General features: G+C 41.2%; 1 protein-coding gene and 1 pseudogene across 1 annotated transcript; both read left to right on the top strand.

The window, feature by feature from the left end:
* Window positions 1-475: 475 nt before the first annotated feature.
* Window positions 476-10,611, top strand: LOC119743365 (centromere/kinetochore protein zw10 homolog). Its single transcript, XM_038219755.1, has 13 exons — window positions 476-568; window positions 739-798; window positions 2,831-2,894; window positions 3,487-3,548; window positions 3,855-3,974; window positions 4,175-4,299; window positions 5,047-5,131; window positions 6,501-6,686; window positions 7,346-7,450; window positions 8,045-8,176; window positions 9,034-9,126; window positions 9,878-9,988; window positions 10,507-10,611. Exons 1-13 carry the CDS (start codon window positions 476-478, stop codon window positions 10,609-10,611), a joined length of 1,341 nt encoding a protein of 446 aa, XP_038075683.1.
* Window positions 10,612-11,941: 1,330 nt separating this feature from the next.
* On the top strand, window positions 11,942-14,119 carry LOC119743364 (annotated as a pseudogene).
* Window positions 14,120-24,549: the final 10,430 nt, after the last annotated feature.

Raw genomic sequence — 24,549 nt, 5'->3', positions numbered from 1 at the left:
CTAAAACCTGGAAATATCCTAGCCTCATGTCTATATGAAAGTAATGGTAAACTGCATGTAGAAAGTTTTGATGGTGGGTGATATTGGTTGGTCATGAGTGAGAGCTCCCTCTTGTGGGGGGTTATCGCTGCGGGGGTTATTGCGTATCAAACCATAATAACGTCCAGCCCCTAGACTAGGTATGTGGGGCTGTCTGATGAGATAGGCATTGGTGTCTGTGGTTATCACTTATTGCACCGTTGGTAAAAACCTAGCTTATTCTATGGCCACACACTGGAGTAATCTCTGTGCTAAGGGCCATACAAATGTGAGCACAGCAAGTTGGTAAAATGATGCATTTTTTTCATGGAAATATTTTGGCCTGATATTTGGCATAGGGGTTCTTTTTACCCAAGCGTCCCACTTTGTGCCGAAACCTCATATGGTTCAATACTTTGAGGTGTCCACTGGAACGTAAATTGTCAAACAATTGGCCATGCACAACGGCCGATTCAAGATCAACACACAGTCTGGCCTGTATGACTTCACAGACTTTTGTGTGTGTGCAAAAGCAGAATGTTACCCGGAGGTGAGTGGAGGCAATTTTGACCTTTTAACCCTAGAAAATCCATCAGCCGTGCCTGTGCATAAAAACAGCCAGTGCGTCTTATCACGTCCTCTGATGCAAACTGGTTAAGATGTTACTTTTTATTGTCAAAAGAAGTCAATTTGGTATCTTTATTTTTTGTTGGTATTCAGGGAGACATCAGTTCCCAGCTCAACAGCTCCACCAGTGATCTTCCTGACCTCACCAGACAGGTTTTTTTGTGTGGTCTGTTTCGAGTCGATCATTAGGCTCTGTGAATGACTGCTGAATCTACGAGGTATGTAAATGAAATCCGAGGTGGGATATTAGAGGTGAAAATGAAAAATTTTTGAGAGGCCATTTTTTTAGGGTCTCTTGCTACCACACTCCAGCGATACATGTGAATGAATATTATGAGCATGTCAGCTGGAGTTACTCCAGCTTAGTTCTAGGGGTAATTGGCAATGACATAGTCCCATGATGTAACTTAGCTTGAGTAACTTCAGCTCTAATGCCCATCGCATTAAGGCTGGAGTCGAATGTCGAGCAAGTCGACCGTTGAGACAACTCGACTCGGGACAAGTCGACCGTTGAGACAACTCGACCCTTGAGGCAAGTCGCCCGGTTTGACAACTCAACTCAGGACAACTCGACCGTTGAGACAGCTCGACTCGATGAAAATGTATACACGTGGAGCGGAAAAAGTTGCAATCTGTGGCAGAACCCGGGCACAGCACGGGCATACTCGATGCACAGAGGCGCGCTCCGATCCGGTGGCCGTCGCGTTGGGCCGGCGCGCCCCGCCTGCGAGGACCGGGCCCAGCCTGGCACGCGGGCACGTCGACCGGCGCGGCAAGTGGGCTTACAGGCCCGGCAAAAACAATGCCACCGTGCACGGCATGGCCACGTTGACCAGGGATAAGTGCGCGCACAGGCCCGGCAAAAACGATGTCACCATGCACGGTACGGCCACGTTGACCGGGGATGCGCGTGGCCCGGAAAAACGGACGATGTGCACGGTCAATCACACTGAGCTATATCGGCTTTGTTTTTTTTTTGAGATGCAACAAAAAACTCATGTGTCACAACTCCCAATCGGCAATCAGCCACCGTCAAAATCCCCAGTACTATCCCCAAAACTAGGCCCCAAAACAAGTGAGTCGACTTGTCTCAACGGTAGATTTGTCTTTCCATTTATCACACATACGGTCGAGTTGTCTCAATGGTCGAGTTGTCTCAACGTTCGACTTGTCCCGAGTCGAGTTGTCTCAACGATCGACTTGTCTGACCCCCCTGGAGTCACAACTACGTTAAAAGTACCGGGTCGTAAGAGTCCCGAAATCCTGGACTATGTATCCCCAGTGCATTACAAAAACGGTCCATTTTCCCTATATTATCTCGACCCAGATTCCATAATTCATACCTCATACGATGCAACAGGCATTTACGAAGCTAATAATCGACTTCAAACAGGACAATGAAGACTAAAATATGAAATTTTTCAATGATTTTGGTGGCGATTCTCGAGAAACCATGAGAAAAGTCGCGCGACACTATTCTGCCGACCGCCGTTGACCCCCCAAAAAACACAACTTTGGCAAATAAAAACATCAGATTTACCTCAAAACAGCCTTCAAATTACTAGATACGCCACCTGAGGTACAAGGAGAGATCGATGATTAAAATCAAGGTGCTGAAGTTTGCTTACGAGTCGGATGAAAAGTGAAATTTCCCGTTCAATTCCGAGAGCTCCCCTCACGATCTATTTAATTTGTGTATTTGTGATTTAATTTGTGTATTCGTGTAAGTCGGCAAAATGACGACTTGCAGCAGAAGCCGACATTCGCGTAAGTCGTCACAAATTCTCTGGTCCCGAGAGTGCCGTCTTAGCTGGAGTTTATTGTAGGATAAGTAAACAATCCAAAACCTGAAATTTTCGGGGATTTCAGGACCTAGTGCCCCTTTAAAGTTTATTTTATTGGAATATTATTTGAAAATCTTAAATGGAATATTTGAGGGGAAAAAATTATTCTAGAAATTAAAACACTGAAAATCGAACCGGGAGGTTTTCAGTGATGGAATTGTGCCAATTTGGTTGAAACAATAAAATTCACTTGTGATTTTGTAGTGTATATGAATAAAAAAAGAAAGAAGTCTGCACATTTAATGCTGTGTAGTGAATATTCATGTTTGAAAATGTATTTACAGAAATAGTGTATGATAACATTTGTTAATTTGTTTATTTTATCATATTCACCATTTTAGCTCAATGAATACAAAGCTGTCATCACGGCTACCGAGGGATTTGAAGCTTCTCTACGGAAAACAGGTCAGTCAGCAGTTACACAGCAAACCAAAACAAATAATCATACAGAATATTTATATAATATTGGATGGCTTTGAGGTGGATACAAGAATATATTGCATGAGCTATGACAATATTGCACGAGTCGAAGACAATATATTCTTGTATCCCCCCCCCAAAAAAAAGCCATCCAATATTATTATTTTTTATATCGAGCTGACTTAATTCGCTAGAAATACAATTCAAGACACTGTCTTCATTTCTCCTTTTTCGTCAAACTATTTGAAGCTGCCATTGTAATTGTTGACAACAGTGCGCGTATATCTGGCCTGCTGCGTGCTGCATGCTTGCTGCGTGGGCGTCTTTGTTCAACGGTACCGCGCACTACGCTCTGTTGAGTGGTTGACAACTGTGAGTTTGCAGCGAAAATGCCTGGATGAGGGCGCGCCGGAGAATTTCCAAATTATTGCTATCTTGGTTCGTTTCACAAAAGCATACAATACGCTGATTTATTTTTGACCGCTGGAAGCCTCATATAAATAATAAAATAAAACACTGCCTTGAAGCTAAATATTTGAAATAGCAGAGAATTTCTCTTATTCAGGGTTTATTGCAGAAACTGCTTCTCCACTGCTGACCTACGCCAGAGATGTCAATGTCCACTTTGCTAACAAAAAGGTGAATTATTTTTTTTAAGGTACTTCTCAATATGTTGTGGCAACATTTCTTTAATAGCAACATTCAGTTTGTTTGGACTTGTGACTGGACTTGTGACTGGACTTGTGACTGGTCTTGTGACTGGACTTGTGACTGGACTTGTGACTGGACTTGTGACTGGACTTGTGACTGGACTTGTGACTGGACTTGTGATTTACTTGTGACTGGACTTGTGATTTACTTGTGACTGGACTTGTGACTGGACTTGTGATGTACTTGACTACATCCCTGACATTGTTTATGTTTGGTTTATTTCCTTTTTGCAAGTGTCAAGAGCTGATAGTTGAAGCCCGCAAGCTGATGAAGAGAGAGCTGCACAATACAAAGAGAGTCGGTACAATGAAGGTTGACAACAAGAACGTCAAAGATCAAACACAAGATGCCAAGGTTAGAATTTGTTGGAAATTGTGCGCTTCAAGACTAAACTGGATTTGATTTTGTCATTCTAATCAGCCTTTAAGAGTTCTTGCAAGTTTAAAACATTAATTGAAATATTTGTTGTTGAAATGTGTTGAATGAACTTATCATATTAAATATTCAATTTCACTTGAGGACACTTGCAATGCATATTTTTTTACTTCTTTCAGGACAAGTGCCACGTGAGCGAGGGTATCTGTGCACTGCCTGAGTGTGCAGTCAGTGAAAGCATAGAGTGTCTTGTTAATCTAGCCTACCAGACATTACAAGAAGCTGCTAGTAACACACCACAATGGTGAGTTGGAAAATGTGTCCATCTGGCTTTGCATTTTCATTAATTAATTTGGGGAGCTAATCCTTACTCGCAGCAGAAGCTGAATTGTGAAGGACGCGGCTACAACATGGTCGAGCCAAAGGCATGTTATGTACAAGCGCCTCAAGCAGCCATCGTATGACCCTCATGGCACAGGAGAGAATTAATGAACAACTCTACTCACATATTACCCAATCCGGGAATCGAACCCAGGCCACAGCAGTGAGAGGCAAGTGCTTTACGCACTGCGCCACCCATGCCAACTGCCTGATCTGATATGTTTATGCTATTCTCACCATAGTAAAGTGAAGTCTGTTGTGAGCCAATATGGCCCATCAGGCTGGTGTTTACCTCCGGTTTCAGTAGCATGAAACGACTGAGAAAATGTATGTTTCCCACTGGATGGGATGCTAGTTCATTGCAGGTTACTCCCCAACTAATGCCGGTACCCATTTATACTCCTGGGTGGAGAGAGGCAAGTGGGGGTGAAGTGGCTTGCCCAAGGACACAACATATGGCCAGCAGCTGGATTGGAACCTCTGACCCTCTGATCATGAGTCACGAACCCAAACCACTTGGCTGCACTTGTCCCAAGTCATGTGAAAAACCAAAAGTGCTTTTGTCCAAGCAAATTGAAATGTGTTGAAAAAAATGTCAGTGTACACAATATATTCAACCTCAACCTACATAGTGTAAAGGATTTTTGCTAATGTCATATTTTTATGTTAGCAGTGCCATCCAACTGTTCTTCACAGTGCGAAACATGTTTGAGATATTTTGTGATGTCGTACCCACATATCACAGAGATAGTCTGGTGAGTCAACTTCTGGACTTTTTCAAATGGTCATTTAGTAATACTGAATTTCATTATCATCTGCTAAATGTCATAGTTGCTCAAAACAATTTGTCTGAAATGCATAGATAGGTGCTCAAAGATTGTATTAGAAATTAGTCATGTACCATTAGGGGAAAAAAGAAGACTTTTTCAGCGTGTAGTTTTTCTTCAAAATGATAACATGCCAGATGTTACAATTTTTCGGGTGCACCACAGAGTGACAAATCGTCTATGGACTTTGTGCACACGATACGTCTTTTTGTGGTGAAACTGACAAATTTTATGGGAAGATTTTGTACCATTACTATCCTTTCACCAAATTGATTTTTGTAAATAAGTTGGCCAGTTTGTTTTCAAACAAATAAATTAATACATAAATCTGCCTCCAAGTCTGTGTCATGAAAATGTGAACATGTAGTGAACATAGTCAGAAGTGAACGTGAGTAGTCACTTAAGGCCTTTTTAAACTAGAGCCTCTCAACCCGGGTTGAAAATCTCAACCTGTCAACTGTGATCCAATGAAGATCCAAATTTTGCAAAAGCAAATTCTACTCGTGTTTGAAATACAATAACCAAATATGAATTCACAAGGTCGTAACTCCATTCTGCAGCAAAGTCATATCTCGCGCGAGTAAAAACGTTGTATCTCGAGGTCCATTGACTTTGTGTGTTACATCAGGGTTATTTTTAAGTGAGATACAACCTTTTGACATTCTGAAACTCGTGTTTCACGAACGGCCCATTTTAGGAGATACGACCTTGTTGCACAAACACGACTAATTGCTAACTTGGGTTGTTAATGGCACATAGGGACATTTGCAATTAAACTGAAACATACCTACCGATTTAATGCTAGATTTGACCTACCTCGCTACGCCAACCTGACAACCTACCGCTTTAACTAGAAAATCCTAGCTCCAAGTGAAGATAGGACCGGTACCAAATAACCTATGAAACTATTCCGCCTGACATGGTATCATTTAGAAGAAAATAATCATTGAAGGTGCTTTTAGAAAATGTGCCCGCTGGCACATATTTTTCATGTGTAAGCAATGAAATCCAGTTATGAGACCCCTAAAATTGTGCAACCATTTTCTCTGTTTTCCGGAAATGTATAGTATCCACTGAGCTGAAACGTCAACAAGTTTGTTATGCACCCTTTTCATGATTGAGCAATATTATTGATTCGAATGAAAACAAACAAAAAATGCACAAAAAAACAAAAGTTCCTGTGTACAAAAGCAAGGATGAAAACAATGAAGAAAGTTATGTTGATATTGTCTTCAACTTACACAACAGAAATCTTGACATTTCTTTTATGTTTTTTTAAATTTTTCTTGTGAAACAGCAAAAGCTACCCCAGGTGTGCGCTCTCCACCACAACAACTGCATGTACATCGCCCATCACCTGCTGACTCTAGGCCATCAGTATCGTCAATCCTTACCCCCGCCCCTCTGTGACGGCACGTCCACGTTTGTCGACCTCATCCCTGTCTTCAGGAAGCTGGCATCCGAATGTTTCTTGGCTCAAATGGTAAAAAAACAGCAGCCTATGTTTTCTCATTTGTACCGAGTCAACACAGCCTGGATGTGTCGGGTTTCTACTGTACCTCCTGATATTTCAGTGGGACTAAACTTCAGCACTGAGTTGATTTTATTGGTCTAAAACTGTTATCCAGTTGTTAACCCTAGCCCTGCCAGATGCAACACAGTGCATCAGGTGCAAACATCTGTGGGACCTTGCTGCACTGAGCCACCAACACCAGTGCATAAACGGCCAATTCTGAAACAATCGAGAGTTAGTCCCATTGAGCAATGCCACAGTGGTATCCTGCTGCAGTTGGTGACCACAGACTCTGAGGCAGTTTAGCCTTGAGATTGCCAACCTGATGGATCTTGCTACACTGAGCAGGGTTGTAGACAAGTCTTGCATGTTGCTGCGTTTAGCAGGGTTTCTAGCCACAATACCCTGGAGGGTTAGGGTTAAGGCCAGTGTATCCTTCTTGGCTACGCCAATCCTAAGTTTTGACATCACAACAGGTATTCATCCCACAGATTACAAAAGTTGCAACACATTTCAACTGCAGCAAATTTCACTTTGAATGTTATGTGAAATGTGCATTGCACTCGCATTCAAGCGAAATAAATAAACTCTCCTGATCCTGTATTTGCATTACCGCTTCTATGTTGCAGAGAATTCAGCGAGATCAATTAGTGGAGAATCTGTCTGGTGCTGAGGGCTTTGACCAAGTGGCAACTGACGACAACTTCTTGGCATGTGAGAGGGCCATTAAACAAGTAGGTTCGGCAATAATCCAAAATTTTAGGCCAAGTGAAAAATAAACCAGTTTCTTGCCACAGCCCACTTAGGTTTTTCCTGCTCGCTTCCTTTGTTGTGTTGTTTTTATTCATATATTTACAAAATAATTTACAAATGTATTGTCAATGTATTTGTTTCTAATGAGACAAGAAAATGCATCAATCAATTCATCATCTTGGGAAATCAACCATCTTGGGGGGGGGTGCCCGCCTCCTTAATTTTTTTCAAAGGGCTCGGACGATAAACTATTTTTGTTTTTTTTTACTCGGCCTTATCTCGGATTTGGATTTTCACATAAGAATATTCAAATATTCAATTTTGTTGATAAAAATGAAGTCAAAGTAAAGTTTCACCTCTGCCTTTTGGCTAGGAATCTTCCCAAATCCTTTAAAGAAATCCTCCATTTTGCATTTCTGAAAATTACAGCAAAAGCAAATGTCGTATATTAAGCCTTTAACAGGCACGATTTTGTCTGAAATCAGACCTTTTGAATCTGAGAGAAAGACATTACCGGTCTCGAAAGGAATGCATCTTTCAGAGGCAATCTCATCCCTGTCTTTATCCCAATGCAGGTTGTCCATCAGTTGGGTCACCTCCAGCGAGTCTGGACCGACATCCTCCCCAGTAACATCTTCACCAAGGCCATGTCTACACTCATCAACACGGTACTCATGCACATCGTGGAGAAAGTCTCGTCCCTTGAGGTGAGAAGATCCCTAAAGTATTTGACTGTTTCATGCATGTATGTCGTCAAGAACACACAACTGATTGAATTCTGTGCAAACCTCTGGCGTCTTGGCATGGGCGTCAGGCGCCGTTGGCAATGCATTAGATTGTCCCTCCCAGTGGTCTCCCTGAACTCTCCTTTCGTAAGTGTGGAGGTGGTACTTGTGCATGGAGTGCATAGGCTGCCAACAAATTCCTAACTCAGCATGCCTTAGGGACTATTTTTAAGCTGTGGCAGGAGCTTCTACATGTCACTTGGTGGTCAGTTGGTCAGTCTGTCTGTCTGTCCCCAAAATTTGACCAAAAAACTTTGACCAAAAATTGAAAAATTCCATGCCGTTGTCAGTAAATGCACTCTTGACGAAAGTTATCGGAAAACGAGGTTTGTCTCGATCGATGCGTATGCGCATCTATTTTGCATATGTCTGTCCTCGGAAAATTGAGCAAAAGCTAGCTCCCTAAGTTTCCAATATAATGTAACTACAACATTTTCGCAAACAAAAACAGTGATATAGTTAACCAAAATTGTTTGCAACATTTTGTAAAGTTGTTTATGAAAATTTTGTAAATGGAGGCAAGATAATGCTTAATAATGTTAATAGTCACGTAGTGTGTAGCCCGCTATATTGATGGGAAACTTAGGGGGCTTATTTTGGTCAATTTTCAGCTCGTGATTTTCACGTGAGACGGCTGCCCGGGCTTGTTTTTATGCACAATCAGTTCATGCAAGGTGACCAGAGCTTATTGTGCACTCACACTTGTTTCGTCTGTGATATCCTTGTGGAATACTGCCACTAATTGGTTAGAACATTTTTTTTGTTGCTCAACTTGACAGGACATCTCAGCTGATGATGCGCAGCAGTTATATTCGTTACTCTGGGGACTGCAAGACAGAATTCCACACTTGATCAAACCAGGAGAAGATGAGGTAAGAAAGCAATTCCTGAATCTAATTTGTTTGTTGTTGCAGAATTTGTTGATAAGATGTTAGGTGGCCCACGAAGTGATGTATATCATGTGTTGAATAATGCACAGTGTGTTGCTTTGTGCATACCAAACATAAACACAAATGTTGTTTTTTTTGTTTTTAACAAGCACATTCTGTTGAATGCAAACCACACATTACCGTTGAAAGGTGCATTATTTCACATTAAAAAATGAATCACTGTGGTTTTTGTTAGGTGTGTAGCAGACTACTCCATAGCTTAGAAAAGTGTATGATCTCTGTATATATTGTTGCAGAGGATGGACACGACCGATAATGCATTGCTTGAACGATACGTGATTACCATTGCAAGCTTATGCTTCATTTGCTCATAAATTGTCCACAAATCCACTTTTCAAACAACTAGAAGTGCATGGGCGTCGCGGGGGGGGGGGGGGGGGGGGGCAAGGGGGGCACTAGTGCCCCCCCCCCCCCCCCCCCCGGAAAAGCCAAAAAAAAAAAGAAAAAGAGGCGCGAAGACAAAGTGTTGTGTAAATTTAATGAGTTGGGGGGGGGGGCAAAATGTTCCTGCCCCCTTCTAAAACTGATAAATCGAGAATGTGTTGAGAAATACAAGCATTTTGGGGCAAAAATAATTTTGCCCCCCTCTAGAAAAAATCCTGGCGACGCCCATGTAGAAGTGTATTCCTTATTGTAAAGGAGGTTGACTGTTCGTATTTGGATTGATGCGTAGGAACCAGTTTTGGTGCAGAGTACCGTTGATCAGTTGATGTCATTCAGCGAGATGCTGTTTATGTTAGACGCCAGCATGCAAGATATTGTTGACAGGTGGGCGGAGGGCAAGGTGAGAAACAACACAAATAAGATTCAAATTATAAGCTGGAAAATTCTTTCAGGTTGAACAAAGAAATTGACTGGAGTGGGGTTTGGACCAATGACCTCCGGATTGTCGTTCCAGTGCTCGATCAACTGAACTATCTAGCCCTATGCTGGCAGTTCCCCATTCGTAAAAGTTGTATCTTGTCTGAGTGATCCCCGTTTGGTATTTGTAGGTTTGCAGCGTTGCTAATGTTGCTAGCATCGTGACTTAGGGCGTGATCCCTGGCTACATGGCATATGTGGGATTATGGCTTCTGACTAGCACCCCTTGAACAAAGACATTGACAAATCACCAACATAGGGCTGGATAGCTCAGTTGGTAGAGCACCGGAACGGCAATCCAAAGGTCACAGGTTCAACCCCTGCTCCAGCCAATTTCTTTGCTCAACTTTAAAATTAAAAACATTGTTTATGTTGGGAACTCCTCTTCTTGTCTAGTTGCTCTTTAAACATTTGAGGCTGTGATTCTCTCCGTCATTCCAGGGACCACTCGCTATGGTGTTCAGCGCCAGTGACGTGAAGAGCCTGATACGGGCCATCTTCCAGAACACCGACAGACGAGCCACAGCGCTCGCCAAAATCAGATAGGACCAGCCGGGAAAGTAAGCTGAGTTCAAGGCATATAGGATCATTTGCCATCATTTCATGAACTGGACCAAATTTAAGGGCTAATAATTTATAGCTAACATCGTTCCACTGAGCTGTTCAATGTATTGTGTCTCCATGCTGAAAAACCACGAAAAAAAGCTGTTCTTTTTCAACCCTCAAAGTGCAGTTTGTAGAATCTGTCATGCATAGAACCCATAGGTCACAGGGTGTGCCTGAGTGCCAGCTCTGTCAGGGGAAAGTAATGCACAGATATATGTAGTGTACCCGAGCATATGCATGAAGTCAAAAGCCAACTCACAGCTGTTTAACAGATGTAGTATTTTAGATAACTGTCTGTTCTCAGCGATGGTTGGGTCCGTATGATAGGCAGAGTGTGATATGGACCATGGTATATGAGATATTATCTTCAAATGAACTTGAATCCTCAATCCTGATTGGTGAATCCATGGCAACAAGTCGTGCTACATATAATGTAGCACGGTCACAGTCCATACTGCATTCCGCATATTGCACTATTCTAAGATGTGCGCGCCATTCCATACGAACATGAACAGCAGCATGTGTGTTTCATCTAACTGTGCCTCAAGTTTGCTTAAAGATAAATTTCTTATCGCGCTCACGCTCGTGGAACACAAAAAAATGCAGTGCGTCTGTGTCCCACATACCACTCAGCCGCATGTGGGACACAGACACACTGCATTATTCCGTGTTCCACTCGCACTCGCGGGATAACTAAGAATACCACATTGTTGCCATGGATCGACCAATCAGGATCAATGATTGAAGTTTGATTGAAGACAAATGTTCATATTTGCGTTTCTACTTTTGATTTTACATAACACAGCGGACGTTTGTTACCGCCAAATCATCCCGCGTCAACTTATGCCTATCCACACCCTACAGTTGTATGTACAGCATATTAAAGGGACATTACAGCCTGGAATACGCCAAATTGGGCTACAAAACAATATCAAATGGAAAGAGCATTTAAAGTAGATTATACACATCCACACAAACATCCTTTAAGAACTGTGTATTTTGTGTTTTACTTGCGAGGACCATGCGAGAACAAATTTCAGAAAGCACAAGATATTATAAAATACAAATTTGAAGGCAAATGAATACCTCATTTCTACAATCTCATTGTAGCGATGGCTTACAGGAGCTTCAATGGGATTCCTTTTCTTTCTTTTTTTGGTGAAATCTACCAGCAGAATGTCGCTCAAAAGATTTGGCAGGCCTTTTTCTTTAGGGACCTTGCATCACAACTAATAACAGGTTAGCACATTTCAAATTGTTTTTATTCTAGACAAGCTCGCAACAACAAATTCCTCATCACTTGCAACAACACCGTGATGCTAGGCATGGCACAGTTACTACAACACTGCACCTTCCTCAGATTGTCTGCTCACCAGAACAACCCGACAACAGCAGCGCCTGTAACTGGTATCCGGCAAGCTGGTGTCCTATCACTCCATAGATTGTCAGTTGTTACTCAACCCACCGGTTTGTGTCATGACTGTGACGTCGCCTGCCGTTCAGCCATTGGTCGGTGGAAATCAATTGACTGAGTTTGATATGAGCCGCAGGATGTATGACCAAGTAAGCATTTGGTTAATAACCCAAAGCTGTACCGCCCTAAACCGCCTTGCCTGTTACTCCCTGTACTACCCCAAACTGCCCTGCCTGTTACTCCCATGTACTGCCCCAAACCACCCTGCTTGTTACTCTCTGTACTGCTCCAAACTGCCCTGCCTTTTAAGCCCAGTTCATACTTCATGCGAAAGCGATTGCAAATCTTTGACGTCATGGCAAGTTTTCGTGCTGCGAATTCGACCGGGGCAAATTTCGCAGCGAATGTTTCATGATGTCAAATTTGCTTTGCATTCGCTTTACTCCCTGTACTGCCCCAAACTACCCTGCCTGTTACTCCCTGTACTGCCCCAAACTACCCTGCCTGTTACTCCCTGTACTGCCCCAAACTACCCTGCCTGTTACTCCCTGTACTGCCCCAAACTACCCTGCCTGTTGCTCCCTGTACTATCCCAAACCACCCTGCCTGTTACTCCCTGTACTGCCCCAAACCAGCCTGCCTGTTAATTGCTGTACTGCCCCAAACCACCCTGCCTGTTACTCCCTGTACTGCCCCAAACCACCCTGCCTGTTAATCCCTGTACTGCCCCAAACCACCCTGCCTGTTAATCCCTGTACCGGTACCACCGCGGACCAACCTGCCTGTTACTCCCTTGAAACAGCCCTGCCTGTTACTCCCTTGAAATAGCCCTGCCTGTTACTCCCTTGAAATAGCCCTGCCTGTTACTTCCTTGAAACAGCCCTGCCTGTTCTTCCCAAGCTGCCCTGCGCCTCAAAATTTTTCTCAAGCCAATTGAAAAAACCTGTTTTATTTAACTTTTATAAATTTGTTTTTTATTTCTGTCTAGGTTCCACCATCCCTCCTTCAGTCTTCACTGACTGCAGGTGTCGTCAATTCTTCAGGAGCTATGAAGTCTCCTATGGACATCCAGAAACGCATCTTGCTTCAGCATCTACGCCTGCAGCTGGAGTTGCTACAGGCTCAGCGACTACAACAAGCATGCCTCCGGCTAAATGTAAGACGAGACAGAAACACAGAAAGGGGAGGGCAGGGCATGGATCTAGAGGAGCGGTGATTAACATGAAGAAGCTACGTCACATGCAGGATGCTGAGAAAAGTAAAAAGCACAAGAACAACTCAACCGCCAGTCGACACAAACCCAGCCCAACATTCAAAGTCGACGGGGCTATGAATCATGTGCTGCAATATCCAACCTGGCGATTGTAAACAACAACAACAGTAATAACAAATGTGACGGTGACTCTCAAGATTGTTTGACCCAGCCCCATGCTCTAAACTCGTTACGGAAATGAAAATCTTCCAAACAACCACGAAAAAGCAGCAGTGGAATTGATGCGTTGCGTGGAATAACAGTCAGTGATTCCGAGCCAGTAGTGGACAACATCGGCCATTGCTTTTGAAGTCGGCAAAGAGTCTGTACCCCTTGACTTGTCCTGCACTCTTATGCCCACCTACAACACGGGGAACATGATTACCACCGGAATTACCACCGGCAACGGAAACCAGGCTATGAACATGTCAACATGATAAACCAATCCCAACGTCAAGGATTTGAATTTAGTCAGTTCCCAGAGGTAAGGTCCCCAGAGTCCACCTATCTGTTGTACAGTTGCTGTGAGGATGAGGCATGGTACCAGTCCTCGCAGTCTGATGAGGTGGATATGCTGCCCAATCAGAGCTCAGCCTCTCCTGCTGCTGGCCAATCAAATGCCAGCATGAGCTCGCCAATGCAACCGTGGTCATTCTTTGCAAGGCTTGTGCACAGCGAGCAACAGAAGTCCCTATTTTAAAATAATATTCACTTTGCAACCCAACTTGCAGTAAATGAGTACCTGTAGTTATAGAAATAAGTGTAAGAGCTCTATTTTTCAAACATAATTTCATCGTTTTAAATTGCCAGACAGTTTTGTTTATTTTGCCCAAGGTAAGCTTCAAAATGACAGTGTATTCCCGAAATCCCTGTACGTTATGTACATTGTATGTACACAACAGCTGATGTGAATTTACATGTATATGATTGTTTTACCTTTTATATTCAAACGAAAAGAATCAGATTTGATCTTAGATTGAACACGAGTGTATACTGTTTTACATCTGTGTATGTTGTGTAAAACGTTTCAATACACATGTATCAGAATATATGTATCATCTGGAATAATTGCCCAGAGTACTGAGGCAAACGAATATGAACACTGTTGTGATTCCTGTATTTATCAGGTGTACATACTTGCCATTTAGAGAAAAGTCAGCGTTTTTTTTTTTTTGTTAACTGTGTATACTGTTTTACATCTGTGTATGTTGTGTAAAACGTTTCAATACACATGTATCAGAATATATGTATCATCTGGAATAATTGCCCAGAGTACTGAGGCAAACGAATATGAACACTGTTGTGATTCCTGTATTTATCAGGTGTACATACTTGCCATTTAGAGAAAAGTCAGCGTTTTTTTTTTTTTGTTAACATTTAAATATTACTGTAGGCCTAAAGCTGGCTCCTTGATTTTTTTTTCGATTTTGGCAAAAACAAAAACGAAATTGCTTAAAACTTGCAGGAAAGAAGATGCTTAGAGAACCTTTAAATACATTCTTATTGTGCTTCCCATGTGCTTCTCAACCGAACATTGCATCGAAAATTTGGGGGAGAGCGGTTCAAAATGACTTTTTTTTCTCAATAGATCAGTCAATTTGTCCAAATCTTCAAATTTGTTGTGTATATTTCACGCTTAACACGCTACATTGTTTTGGTTAAATTATTTTATTGTTTGACGACCAATGACACTATTACTTTATCACACTTTTCTTTTATTACATGTACATTAAATGTTACATACGATATCGTCTCCACAACGAGTTTGCTGGTTTTGTTCAATGTAAGTTGACTCTATTTCGCCATGCAATTTATTTATCGTGTTTAACACGCTACATTGTTTCGATTATAATAATTGTATTGATAAATGATTCCTCTTCAAATTCAACAGATTTGCGTTTTCTTTCTAGTTCAATTAATTTTCGAAATTTCAATTCAGTGCAGCAGATACTTCTTGAGTTAGTCTGGAAACTGAGCGTGTTGTTTTCATGTCATGAAAGTTTACTCAAAATACCATATTTTTTTTCGCTTAACACGCTAGCTACATTGTTTCGGTTATAATAGTTGTATATTGATAAACGATTCCTCTCCGAATTCAACAAATTTGTATTATCTGTCTAGTTAAAATAATAGTCAAAATTTTAATTCAGTGCAGCAGATACTTATATTCTGGAAACGAGTGTGTTGTTTTCGTGTCATGAAAGTCGACACTAAATTGCCATTTTTTTCGCTGAACACGCTACATTGTTTCGGTTATAATAATTGTATTGATTATTAATTGATTCCCCTCCAAATTCAACAGATTTGCGTTATCTATCCAGTTTAATCAATGTATGAAATTTCAATTCAATGTAAGAGATGTTTCTAGAGTTATTTTTTGGAAACCGAGTATGTTGCTCGTGTCATGAAAGTTGAGTAAACTTCGCCTTGTATTTTTCACGCTTAACACGCTAACATGTTCGGGTTAAAATTCTTTTTTATTGTTTGACGATTCTTCTCCAATTTCAAACAGTTTGTGTAACCTATGACGACAAAACACTCAATAAAATTTGACTTCAATACATAACAAATTTCTTGAGATATCGTCTCCACAACGAGTGTGTCATTTTTGTTCCATGAAAGTTGACTTGAATTCGGCTTGTATTGATATCTATCTAGTTTAAATAATATACGAAATTTCAATTCAATAAATTCTCTGAAAGTTGCTAGAAAGATGTCTGAAAGGCCCTAGAACGCATTCCAAATCGATTGATGGGCAGACGTGCTATTAAAGGGGAAATTCTATAGAAACATTAAGGTTAAATCTCTCAAAGAAATTACTATTTTTTCCAAAAATTGACGATTTTTGCCCAAATCTTCCAAATTATGTGGGTTAGAGTATTGATTGATGTTCCTCTTGCATCTGAATGAATATCTGCCTTGTTTTGAGAAAAGTCAATTTGTGGACGATTTCGACTAAAAATGTAAAAATAACCCCTCAATAGTCGCCCCTAGAAGTAGGTACCGCTAGAGGCGACCACCAATAGTCGCCCCTAGAGGTACGTACCGCTAGAGGCGACCGTCAATAGTCGCCCCTAGAAGTAGGCACCGCTAGAGGCGACCATCAATAGTCGCCCCTAGAGGTACGTACCGCTAGAGGCGACCGTCAATAGTCGCCCCTAGAAGTAGGCACCGCTAGAGGCGACCATCAATAGTCGCCCCTAGAGGTACGTACCGCTGGAGGCGACCATCAATAGTCGCCCCTAGAGGTACGTACCGCTGGAGGCGACCATCAATAGTCGCCCCTAGGGGAAGGTACCGCTGGAGGCGACCATCAATAGTCGCCCCTAGAGGTACGTACCGCTAGAGGCGACCGTCAATAGTCGCCCCTAGAGGTACGTACCGCTGGAGGCGACCATCAATAGTCGCCCCTAGAGGTACGTACCGCTGGAGGCGACCATCAATAGTCGCCCCTAGAGGTACGTACCGCTAGAGGCGACCGTCAATAGTCGCCCCTAGAAGTAGGCACCGCTAGAGGCGACCATTAATAGTCGCCCTAGAGGTACGTAAAAGATGAAATTCTAAAATTAAGATAAAATGAGATAAAATGAAAAATTACGATAAAATCCAGATGAATTTCTGCCTTATTTTGAGAAAAATCAATTTTTGGCCGATTTTGACTAAAATTGTAAGGCTAATATTTTCTCCAAATTTTCTGTCTAGTTTGTCTTCTTTTCGTGACCAATCATCTGGCCACAATTCAATTCAATGCTCCAATTAATTTTTGAGATAGCATGTCGTCGCGGACTTTCGTTCCTGTGCAAAAGTGAGGCAAATGTTCTGTTTGGACTGTCACTGCAGCCCATCGCCAAGTTTTGCTACATGTCGCGACACAAGACACTGTTTAGGAAGAGAAAAACAATATTCCCTTTCAATTTTCTGTCTAGTTTGTCTTCTTTTCATGACCAATCATCTGGCCAAAATTCAATTCAATGCTCAAATTAATTTTGGAGATAGCATGTCCTCGCGGACTATCGTTCCTGTGCAAAAGAGGCAAATGTTCTGTTTGGACTGACACTGCAGCCCATCGCCAAGTTGTTCTCCGTGTCGCGACACAAGACACTGTTTAGGGAGATAAAAACAATAGTTCGTTGAAATCTTCTGTCTAGTTTGTCGTCTTTTCATGACCAATCATCTGGCCAAAATTCAATTCAATGCTCCAATTAATTTTGGAGATAGCGTGTAGACGTGGACTATCGTTCCTGTGCAAAAGTGAGGCAAAAGTTCTGTTTGGACTGACACTGCAGCCCATCGCCAAGTTGTTCTCCGTGTCGCGAAACAAGACACTGTTTAGGGAGAGAAAAACAATATTTCGTTGAAATCTTCTGTCTATTTTGTCTTCGTTTCGTAACGAATCATCTGGCCAAAATTCAATTCAATGCTCCAATCAATTTTGGAGATAGCACGTCCTCGCGGACTATCGTTCCTGTGCAAAAGAGGCAAATGTTCTGTTTGGACTGACACTGCAGCCCATCGCCAAGTTATTCTCCGTGTCGCGACACAAGACACTGTTTAGAGAGATAAAAACAATAGTTCGTTTAAATCTTCTGTCTAGTTTGTCTTCTTTTCATGACCAATCATCTGGCCAAAATTCAATTCAATGCTCCAATTAATTTTGGAGATAGCGTGTAGACGTGGACTATCGTTCCTGTGCAAAAGTGAGGCAAAAGTTCTGTTTGGACTGACACTGCAGCCCATCGCCAAGTTGTTCTCCGTGTCGCGAAACAAGACACTGTTTAGGGAGAGAAAAACAATATTTCGTTGAAATCTTCTGTCTATTTTGTCTTCGTTTCGTAACGAATCATCTGGCCAAAATTCAATTCAATGCTCCAATCAATTTTTGAGATAGCATGTCCTCGCGGACTATCGTTCCTGTGCAAAAGAGGCAAATGTTCTGTTTGGACTGACACTGCAGCCCATCGCCAAGTTGTTCTCCGTGTCGCGAAACAAGACACTGTTTAGGGAGAGAAAAACAATATTCCCTTTCAATTTTCTGTCTAGTTTGTCTTCTTTTCATGACCAATCATCTGGCCAAAATTCAATTCAATGCTCAAATTAATTTTGGAGATAGCATGTCCTCGCGGACTATCGTTCCTGTGCAAAAGAGGCAAATGTTCTGTTTGGACTGACACTGCAGCCCATCGCCAAGTTATTCTCCGTGTCGCGACACAAGACACTGTTTAGGGAGAGAAAAACAAAATTTCGTTTAAATCTTCTGTCTAGTTTGTCTTCTTTTCATGACCAATCATCTGGCCAAAATTCAATTCAATGCTAAAATTAATTTTGGAGATAGCGTGTAGACGTGGACTATCGTTCCTGTGCAAAAGTGAGGCAAAAGTTCTGTTTGGACTGACACTGCAGCCCATCGCCAAGTTGTTCTCCGTGTCGCGAAACAAGACACTGTTTAGGGAGAGAAAAACAATATTTCGTTGAAATCTTATGTCTATTTTGTCTTCGTTTCGTAACGAATCAGCTGGCCAAAATTCAATTCAATGCTCCAATTAATTTTTGAGATAGCATGTCCTCGCAGACTATCGTTCCTGTGCAAAAGTGAGGCAAATGTTCTGTTTGGACTGCCACTGCAGCCCATCGCCGAGTTTTGCTACGTGTTGCGACACAAGACACTGTTGGGGAAGAGAAAAAAAAACCAATAGTTCGTTTAAATCTTCTGTCTAGTTTGTCTTCTTTTCATGACCAATCATCTGGACACAATTCAATTCAATGCTCCAATTAATTTTTGAGATAGTTTGTCGTGGAGGACTATCATTTCAGTGATAAAGTGAGACAAATGTTCTGTATGGACTGCCACTGCAGCCCATCGCCAAGTTTTGCTACATGTCGCGACACAAGACACTGTTTAGGAAGAGAAAAACAATATTCCCTTTCAATTTTCGGTCGAGTTTGTCTTCTTTTCATGACCAATCATCTGGCCGAAATTCAATTCAATGCTCAAATTAATTTTGGAGATAGCATGTCCTCGCGGACTATCGTTCCTGTGCAAAAGAGGCAAATGTTCTGTTTGGACTGACACTGCAGCCCATCGCCAAGTTATTCTCCGTGTCGCGACACAAGACACTGTTTAGAGAGAGAAAAACAATATTTCGTTTAAATCTTCTGTCTAGTTTGTCGTCTTTTCATGACCAATCATCTGGCCAAAATTCAATTCAATGCTCCAATTAATTTTTGAGATAGCATGTCGTCGCGGACTATCGTTCCTGTGCAAAAGTGAGGCAAATGTTCTGTTTGGACTGACACTGCAGCCCACCGCCAAGTTGTTCTCCGTGTCGCGACACAAGACACTGTTGGGAAGAGAAAAAAAAACAATAGTTCGTTTAAATCTTCTGTCTAGTTTGTCGTCTTTTCATGACCAATCATCTGGCCAAAATTCAATTCAATGCTCCAATTAATTTTGGAGATAGCGTGTAGACGTGGACTATCGTTCCTGTGCAAAAGTGAGGCAAAAGTTCTGTTTGGACTGACACTGCAGCCCATCGCCAAGTTGTTCTCCGTGTCGCGAAACAAGACACTGTTTAGGGAGAGAAAAACAATATTTCGTTGAAATCTTCTGTCTATTTTGTCTTCGTTTCGTAACGAATCATCTGGCCAAAATTCAATTCAATGCTCCAATCAATTTTGGAGATAGCATGTCCTCGCGGACTATCGTTCCTGTGCAAAAGAGGCAAATGTTCTGTTTGGACTGACACTGCAGCCCATCGCCAAGTTATTCTCCGTGTCGCGACACAAGACACTGTTTAGAGAGATAAAAACAATATTTCGTTTAAATCTTCTGTCTAGTTTGTCTTCTTTTCATGACCAATTAACTGGCCAAAATTCAATTCAATGCTCCAATCAATTTTTGAGACAGCGTGTAGACGCGGACTATCGTTCCTGTGCAAAAATGAGGCAAATGTTCTGTTTGGACTGACACTGCAGCCATCAATAGTCGCCTCTCTAGTGGTACGCACCGAATTCCGTATCGCTGGACCAGGGTACAATATAAAATAAAATAAAATGGCATTTTATTCTTTTTTTTTATAGAAATAATATAAAACAAAAATAAATAAAAATACTCTGCTAGGTACTTAGCGGGTCTCGAGGCCGTTGCCTCTCGGTTGAGCGCTAGGTTGCCTACCACCAGGCTATTGCCCTCTTCCTGCATATTAAAGGGAGTATTTAAAATATAAAGGCTGGGAAGTAATTGCGCAATTTAAAAAAACCCATCAATATCATTTTAGGGTATCAAATAAAAAGTCACGCAGAGAACAACTTTCAATAAATTTGAAGGGATCATGCGGTAGACGAATATAAAGGCGATATTGCTCGTAAAAAGGAGTGGGACTTTTTTTGGCCATCAAGGTTGCTTTCATTCGGATTTTATTTTCACGTTTAAAACACTTAATTTTTTTCGATCTCAAGTGCTTTCCTGTTGGACGAATCCCCATGATTGAAAATATACTCCTGAATGTGATATATTTTGACGGTTAAAACACTCTTGAAATTAAATTGGCGACCGTGACACACTATGAACAATTACCCATCGAAATAATGAGTTAATTCATTCAGTATTCCTTGATATATTGCCCGAAACATGAATGTCTTCTTTTTACTCAAAGGTCAGACATCCGTGTTGACGCTGTACGAGTAGCGACCACTATGCATGTGGCGCGCCCTCTAATGAAAGATTGGCTAAAAATGACCTTTTTCAATCAATTAGTCGTGTGATCTTTTGCCCAAATCTTCAAGATAATGTGCTTGAATGTTGAAAGATACTCATCTGACATCGAAAGAGGTTCGGAGTCGTTTGGAGAAAAGTCTTTTTTCATTTGGCCACGCATTTGAGAGAAACAAAATAATAAGAGTTAATAAAACTCAGAAATTTTTCAAACGTCACACCTTATACACAGAGCTTAGTAGTTGCACTCTGCAATTTTATTCAATCTATTCATTCCAGAAACCTTAAACTAGAAAATCATTTGAATCATAGCAAGAAATAAAACAACAAGACAAACAAATCCAGTGTTAACCTTGTAACAATCACTGAAAAAAAATGCAATCACTTCCAAAATCCAGAGCGTGAATTTGGACAGCAATATTTGTTAGACAAAATGAAACAATGTTAAAACAAATTATACTGTCACATGCAGTTCAAATTTCCTTTCGTAACTTTGACTGAACATACTTGTACATACTTTGAGCAGATCTATTGATATTAAAGAGGGCAATAACGTCTAAGTTTTGCAGTTACTAAATCGGACGCATGGCAAGTCTGTTCAAATAGATTTCTCGTCTACTTTTATTTTTGAAGTCGAGTTTAAGAGTACATGTTGCATCAATAAACTGCAGGCTGGTAGACATTTCTGAAAAAGCAGGTCAACAATGTCAATTCTGAGTACTGAAATAAAAAATATGTCTCTTAATCTTTGAACATGGATTTTTATCAGTGGGGAAATAACGGATAATTTGAACATAATTTTTCAATTTTCTTTTCATTATGAGGAGAAAAACATGTTTTGCATTCAAATGTTTTTGTTTTAGACAGTTACATACCCAGTTGAAAGGAAAGAAAGATACTTGAAGTGATATATGATAATATTTGACAAATAGTGCAGCTTAATGAGAAATGAAAGTAACTATTCAGCACTTGATTACAAGTACATATTATTGAGAATATTTGAGAAGGATTTCTTAAGAAAACATGATAAAGTTCTAAGAAAGGACTTTTGTTTTAGAGAAATCGTCTTTTGGGAAAATTTTATTAAAAATGTATTCTATTTTAATTCTGGCAAAATTGTTTAAATTGCTTTAAACTTACAGGATACTTGTCTGAGGCCAAAAAAATAAGTCTTCGGTTTCTGGTTACGGAGCTTGCCCGAAAATTGGTGCAGCGACACGGCATTTTTTTAATTTGTTTTTTCTTCAAATGTCGGTGATGACTGCAAATGGTGCCGGACTAAATTTAGTGCAAAATATATGTGAGCCTACAGAGGCCACATAAAGCTTATGCTCGATAGTAACCCCATCTAAAAACACATTACACTTGTGTAGCAGCAGGATTCCAGTCAAACCAGTGAGTTGGGCAGTTATGAGACATCATTTTACAATGAAAAAACTTAAGTTGGCTGTCGCGCATGGCTACAGTGACGCGCGCGCATACCAGAAACTGGAGCCTTTTTGGGGGGGGGGGGGCCTAAAGTACTTTAGGCCCTATTCCAACACGATTTCTGGTCAGATATTCCATCCAACAGATAATCACATCAAAAATGTGGGAGAAATCGCGGTCACAAAAGATAACTTCTTTCCAATCAATAAAGCAGTAATTTTCGCTAAAATCTTCATAAAAATGGATTTTTGAACACTGATTGAAACTCGTCTTACATCGTAGGGAATTTCCGAGTCATTTGGAGGCAAGTCCTGTTTTGGCCAAATTTCATAAGAAATGTTAGGTTGAACCCTTGCAATTTGTTATGAGTTTTGGTTAAAAAAAACCCAAAACTACTTGAAACTAAAAGAGCAAACTGTGAAGAAAGTTTAAAACTGCACCTTGAAGAAATACCTTACAATACAATGGCATAATTATCTCTAGAAATTTGGTCTTAGGACATACAATCAACCCCCCCCCCACTTGATCAACCTAGCCCCACCCCTTATTAATCTTGATTTCTCACACTAAATATTAAGCAATGCTTAGAATCAAGAATTGAAGGCGACATGTTGACACATCTATGGCATGCATCGTTTTATGAAGCGTGGGTAGAAGCAGACGTCCCTGATATGCAAGCGGTTTAGGATCCAGGTCAAGAATCGTCCAGTCCGAGACCGTAGCCTCCGTGAGGACAGGTACCGTACTTCCTCTGTGGAAGGAATAAATACAAGAAATATTCAGTACGCACAAATTTGGCTAAAGTGGGGGCCATTAGATGGAACCAGGTTCAATCAAGGACCATAGTATACAAATATGGAATGCTTCGAGTGGTGTAGTAAACCTAGCCACCTCAGGTTATCAATGGACATCTATTTCCCTGAGGGGAAGCAAAGGGAAAATTGAATGCTCCGTGGATCATCGACGGAGGCTAGTTTTACTTCACCACGAGATAAGGCATTCAATATTTGTTTCATAACACTTCACCCACAGATTCTGCTAGGTTTTTAATAACTTAAATTACATAAATCTGAACACAGTTAAAATGAACTTCTATTTCAATACAAAATTGGTGGAAACTCTTCCAAACCACCCCTTCACAAGACGCTTGAATCCAACTCTGTGGCGCGCTCTCTTGGAAACAATACACGCTACGCGCACGCCAGCATGCATTTGCACACAAAAACCGCACCATGGGTATAGTACTTTGGTTGCTAGTGGTATAGTACTTTGGTTTCTATGGGTATAGTACTTTTGGCTGTGCTCTGAAAGACGGCAGAAATAGAAAGTACCATGTGACTCGCTCTCGGCCAATCAAGACACAGAATCTCTGGGTGAGGTTTTATAATTAATTATAGTTTGACTAACTCTGATGGAACGCACGCTAGTCGAAGATGGTTGGACTAGTCGAAGATGGTTGGACTAGTCGAAGATGGTTGGACTAGTCTAGTAGACTATTCAGGACCAGCCTACCGCGGCTGGTCGGGCCACGATTTATAGCTGGTTATCAATAGCAATTTGTCATAAGATTGGGCAGAGGGGATCAACTACGATATCGAACAAAATGACAGAAAAACAAAAATTGTGAGTACTACATTCCACTTTCATGGCATAGTTTTTCTTTGTTAGTTTAGGATTCTGTCACTACTGTCACCATTGTACAATAAAATAATAAACTACGCCATCACTATTTCAATATTAGGCTCTGCCCTTCACCGACGTATAAACACTGTTTACTCAGTGTGCCCCCCTCCCCCAGCGAAAGTGAAAAAATCATTCGGGTGAGACTCGAACCCATGACCTCCTGCTTTCTAGTGCAGATGTTTTACCATTCGACCACCGAGCTTAAAAGCTATTATTTGTGTAAATAAAACAGAAACATCAAGTGTTGAACAAATCTTCAGCGAATGTGCGAGCACTATCTTCTCACGGCTGTTGACATGTCAATAGTTTGACTAGAGTTGTACCCACTTTAATTTCAGTGCGCATGTGCTACGTACGTCACCAACCAACCACTATTCAACCATTGGTCCT

The sequence above is a fragment of the Patiria miniata genome, unplaced genomic scaffold (assembly GCF_015706575.1).
Source record: "Patiria miniata isolate m_02_andy unplaced genomic scaffold, ASM1570657v1 HiC_scaffold_6, whole genome shotgun sequence".
NCBI classification, from domain to species: Eukaryota; Metazoa; Echinodermata; class Asteroidea; order Valvatida; family Asterinidae; genus Patiria; species Patiria miniata.
Note: the sequence above shows the minus strand (reverse complement) of the source record. Positions and strands in the feature narration are given on the sequence as shown.

What these genes read in the sequence shown, in the direction of transcription:
- LOC119743365 (XM_038219755.1), top strand. Translation starts at nt 476, where the DNA reads ATGCACAACGGCCGATTCAAGATCAACACACAGTCTGGCCTGTATGAC. An exon ending in TCCACTTTGCTAACAAAAAG is followed by an intron (nt 3,549 to 3,854) that starts GTGAATTATTTT and finishes CCTTTTTGCAAG; the next exon opens with TGTCAAGAGCTGATAGTTGA. An exon ending in GCTAGTAACACACCACAATG is followed by an intron (nt 4,300 to 5,046) that starts GTGAGTTGGAAA and finishes TTTTTATGTTAG; the next exon opens with CAGTGCCATCCAACTGTTCT.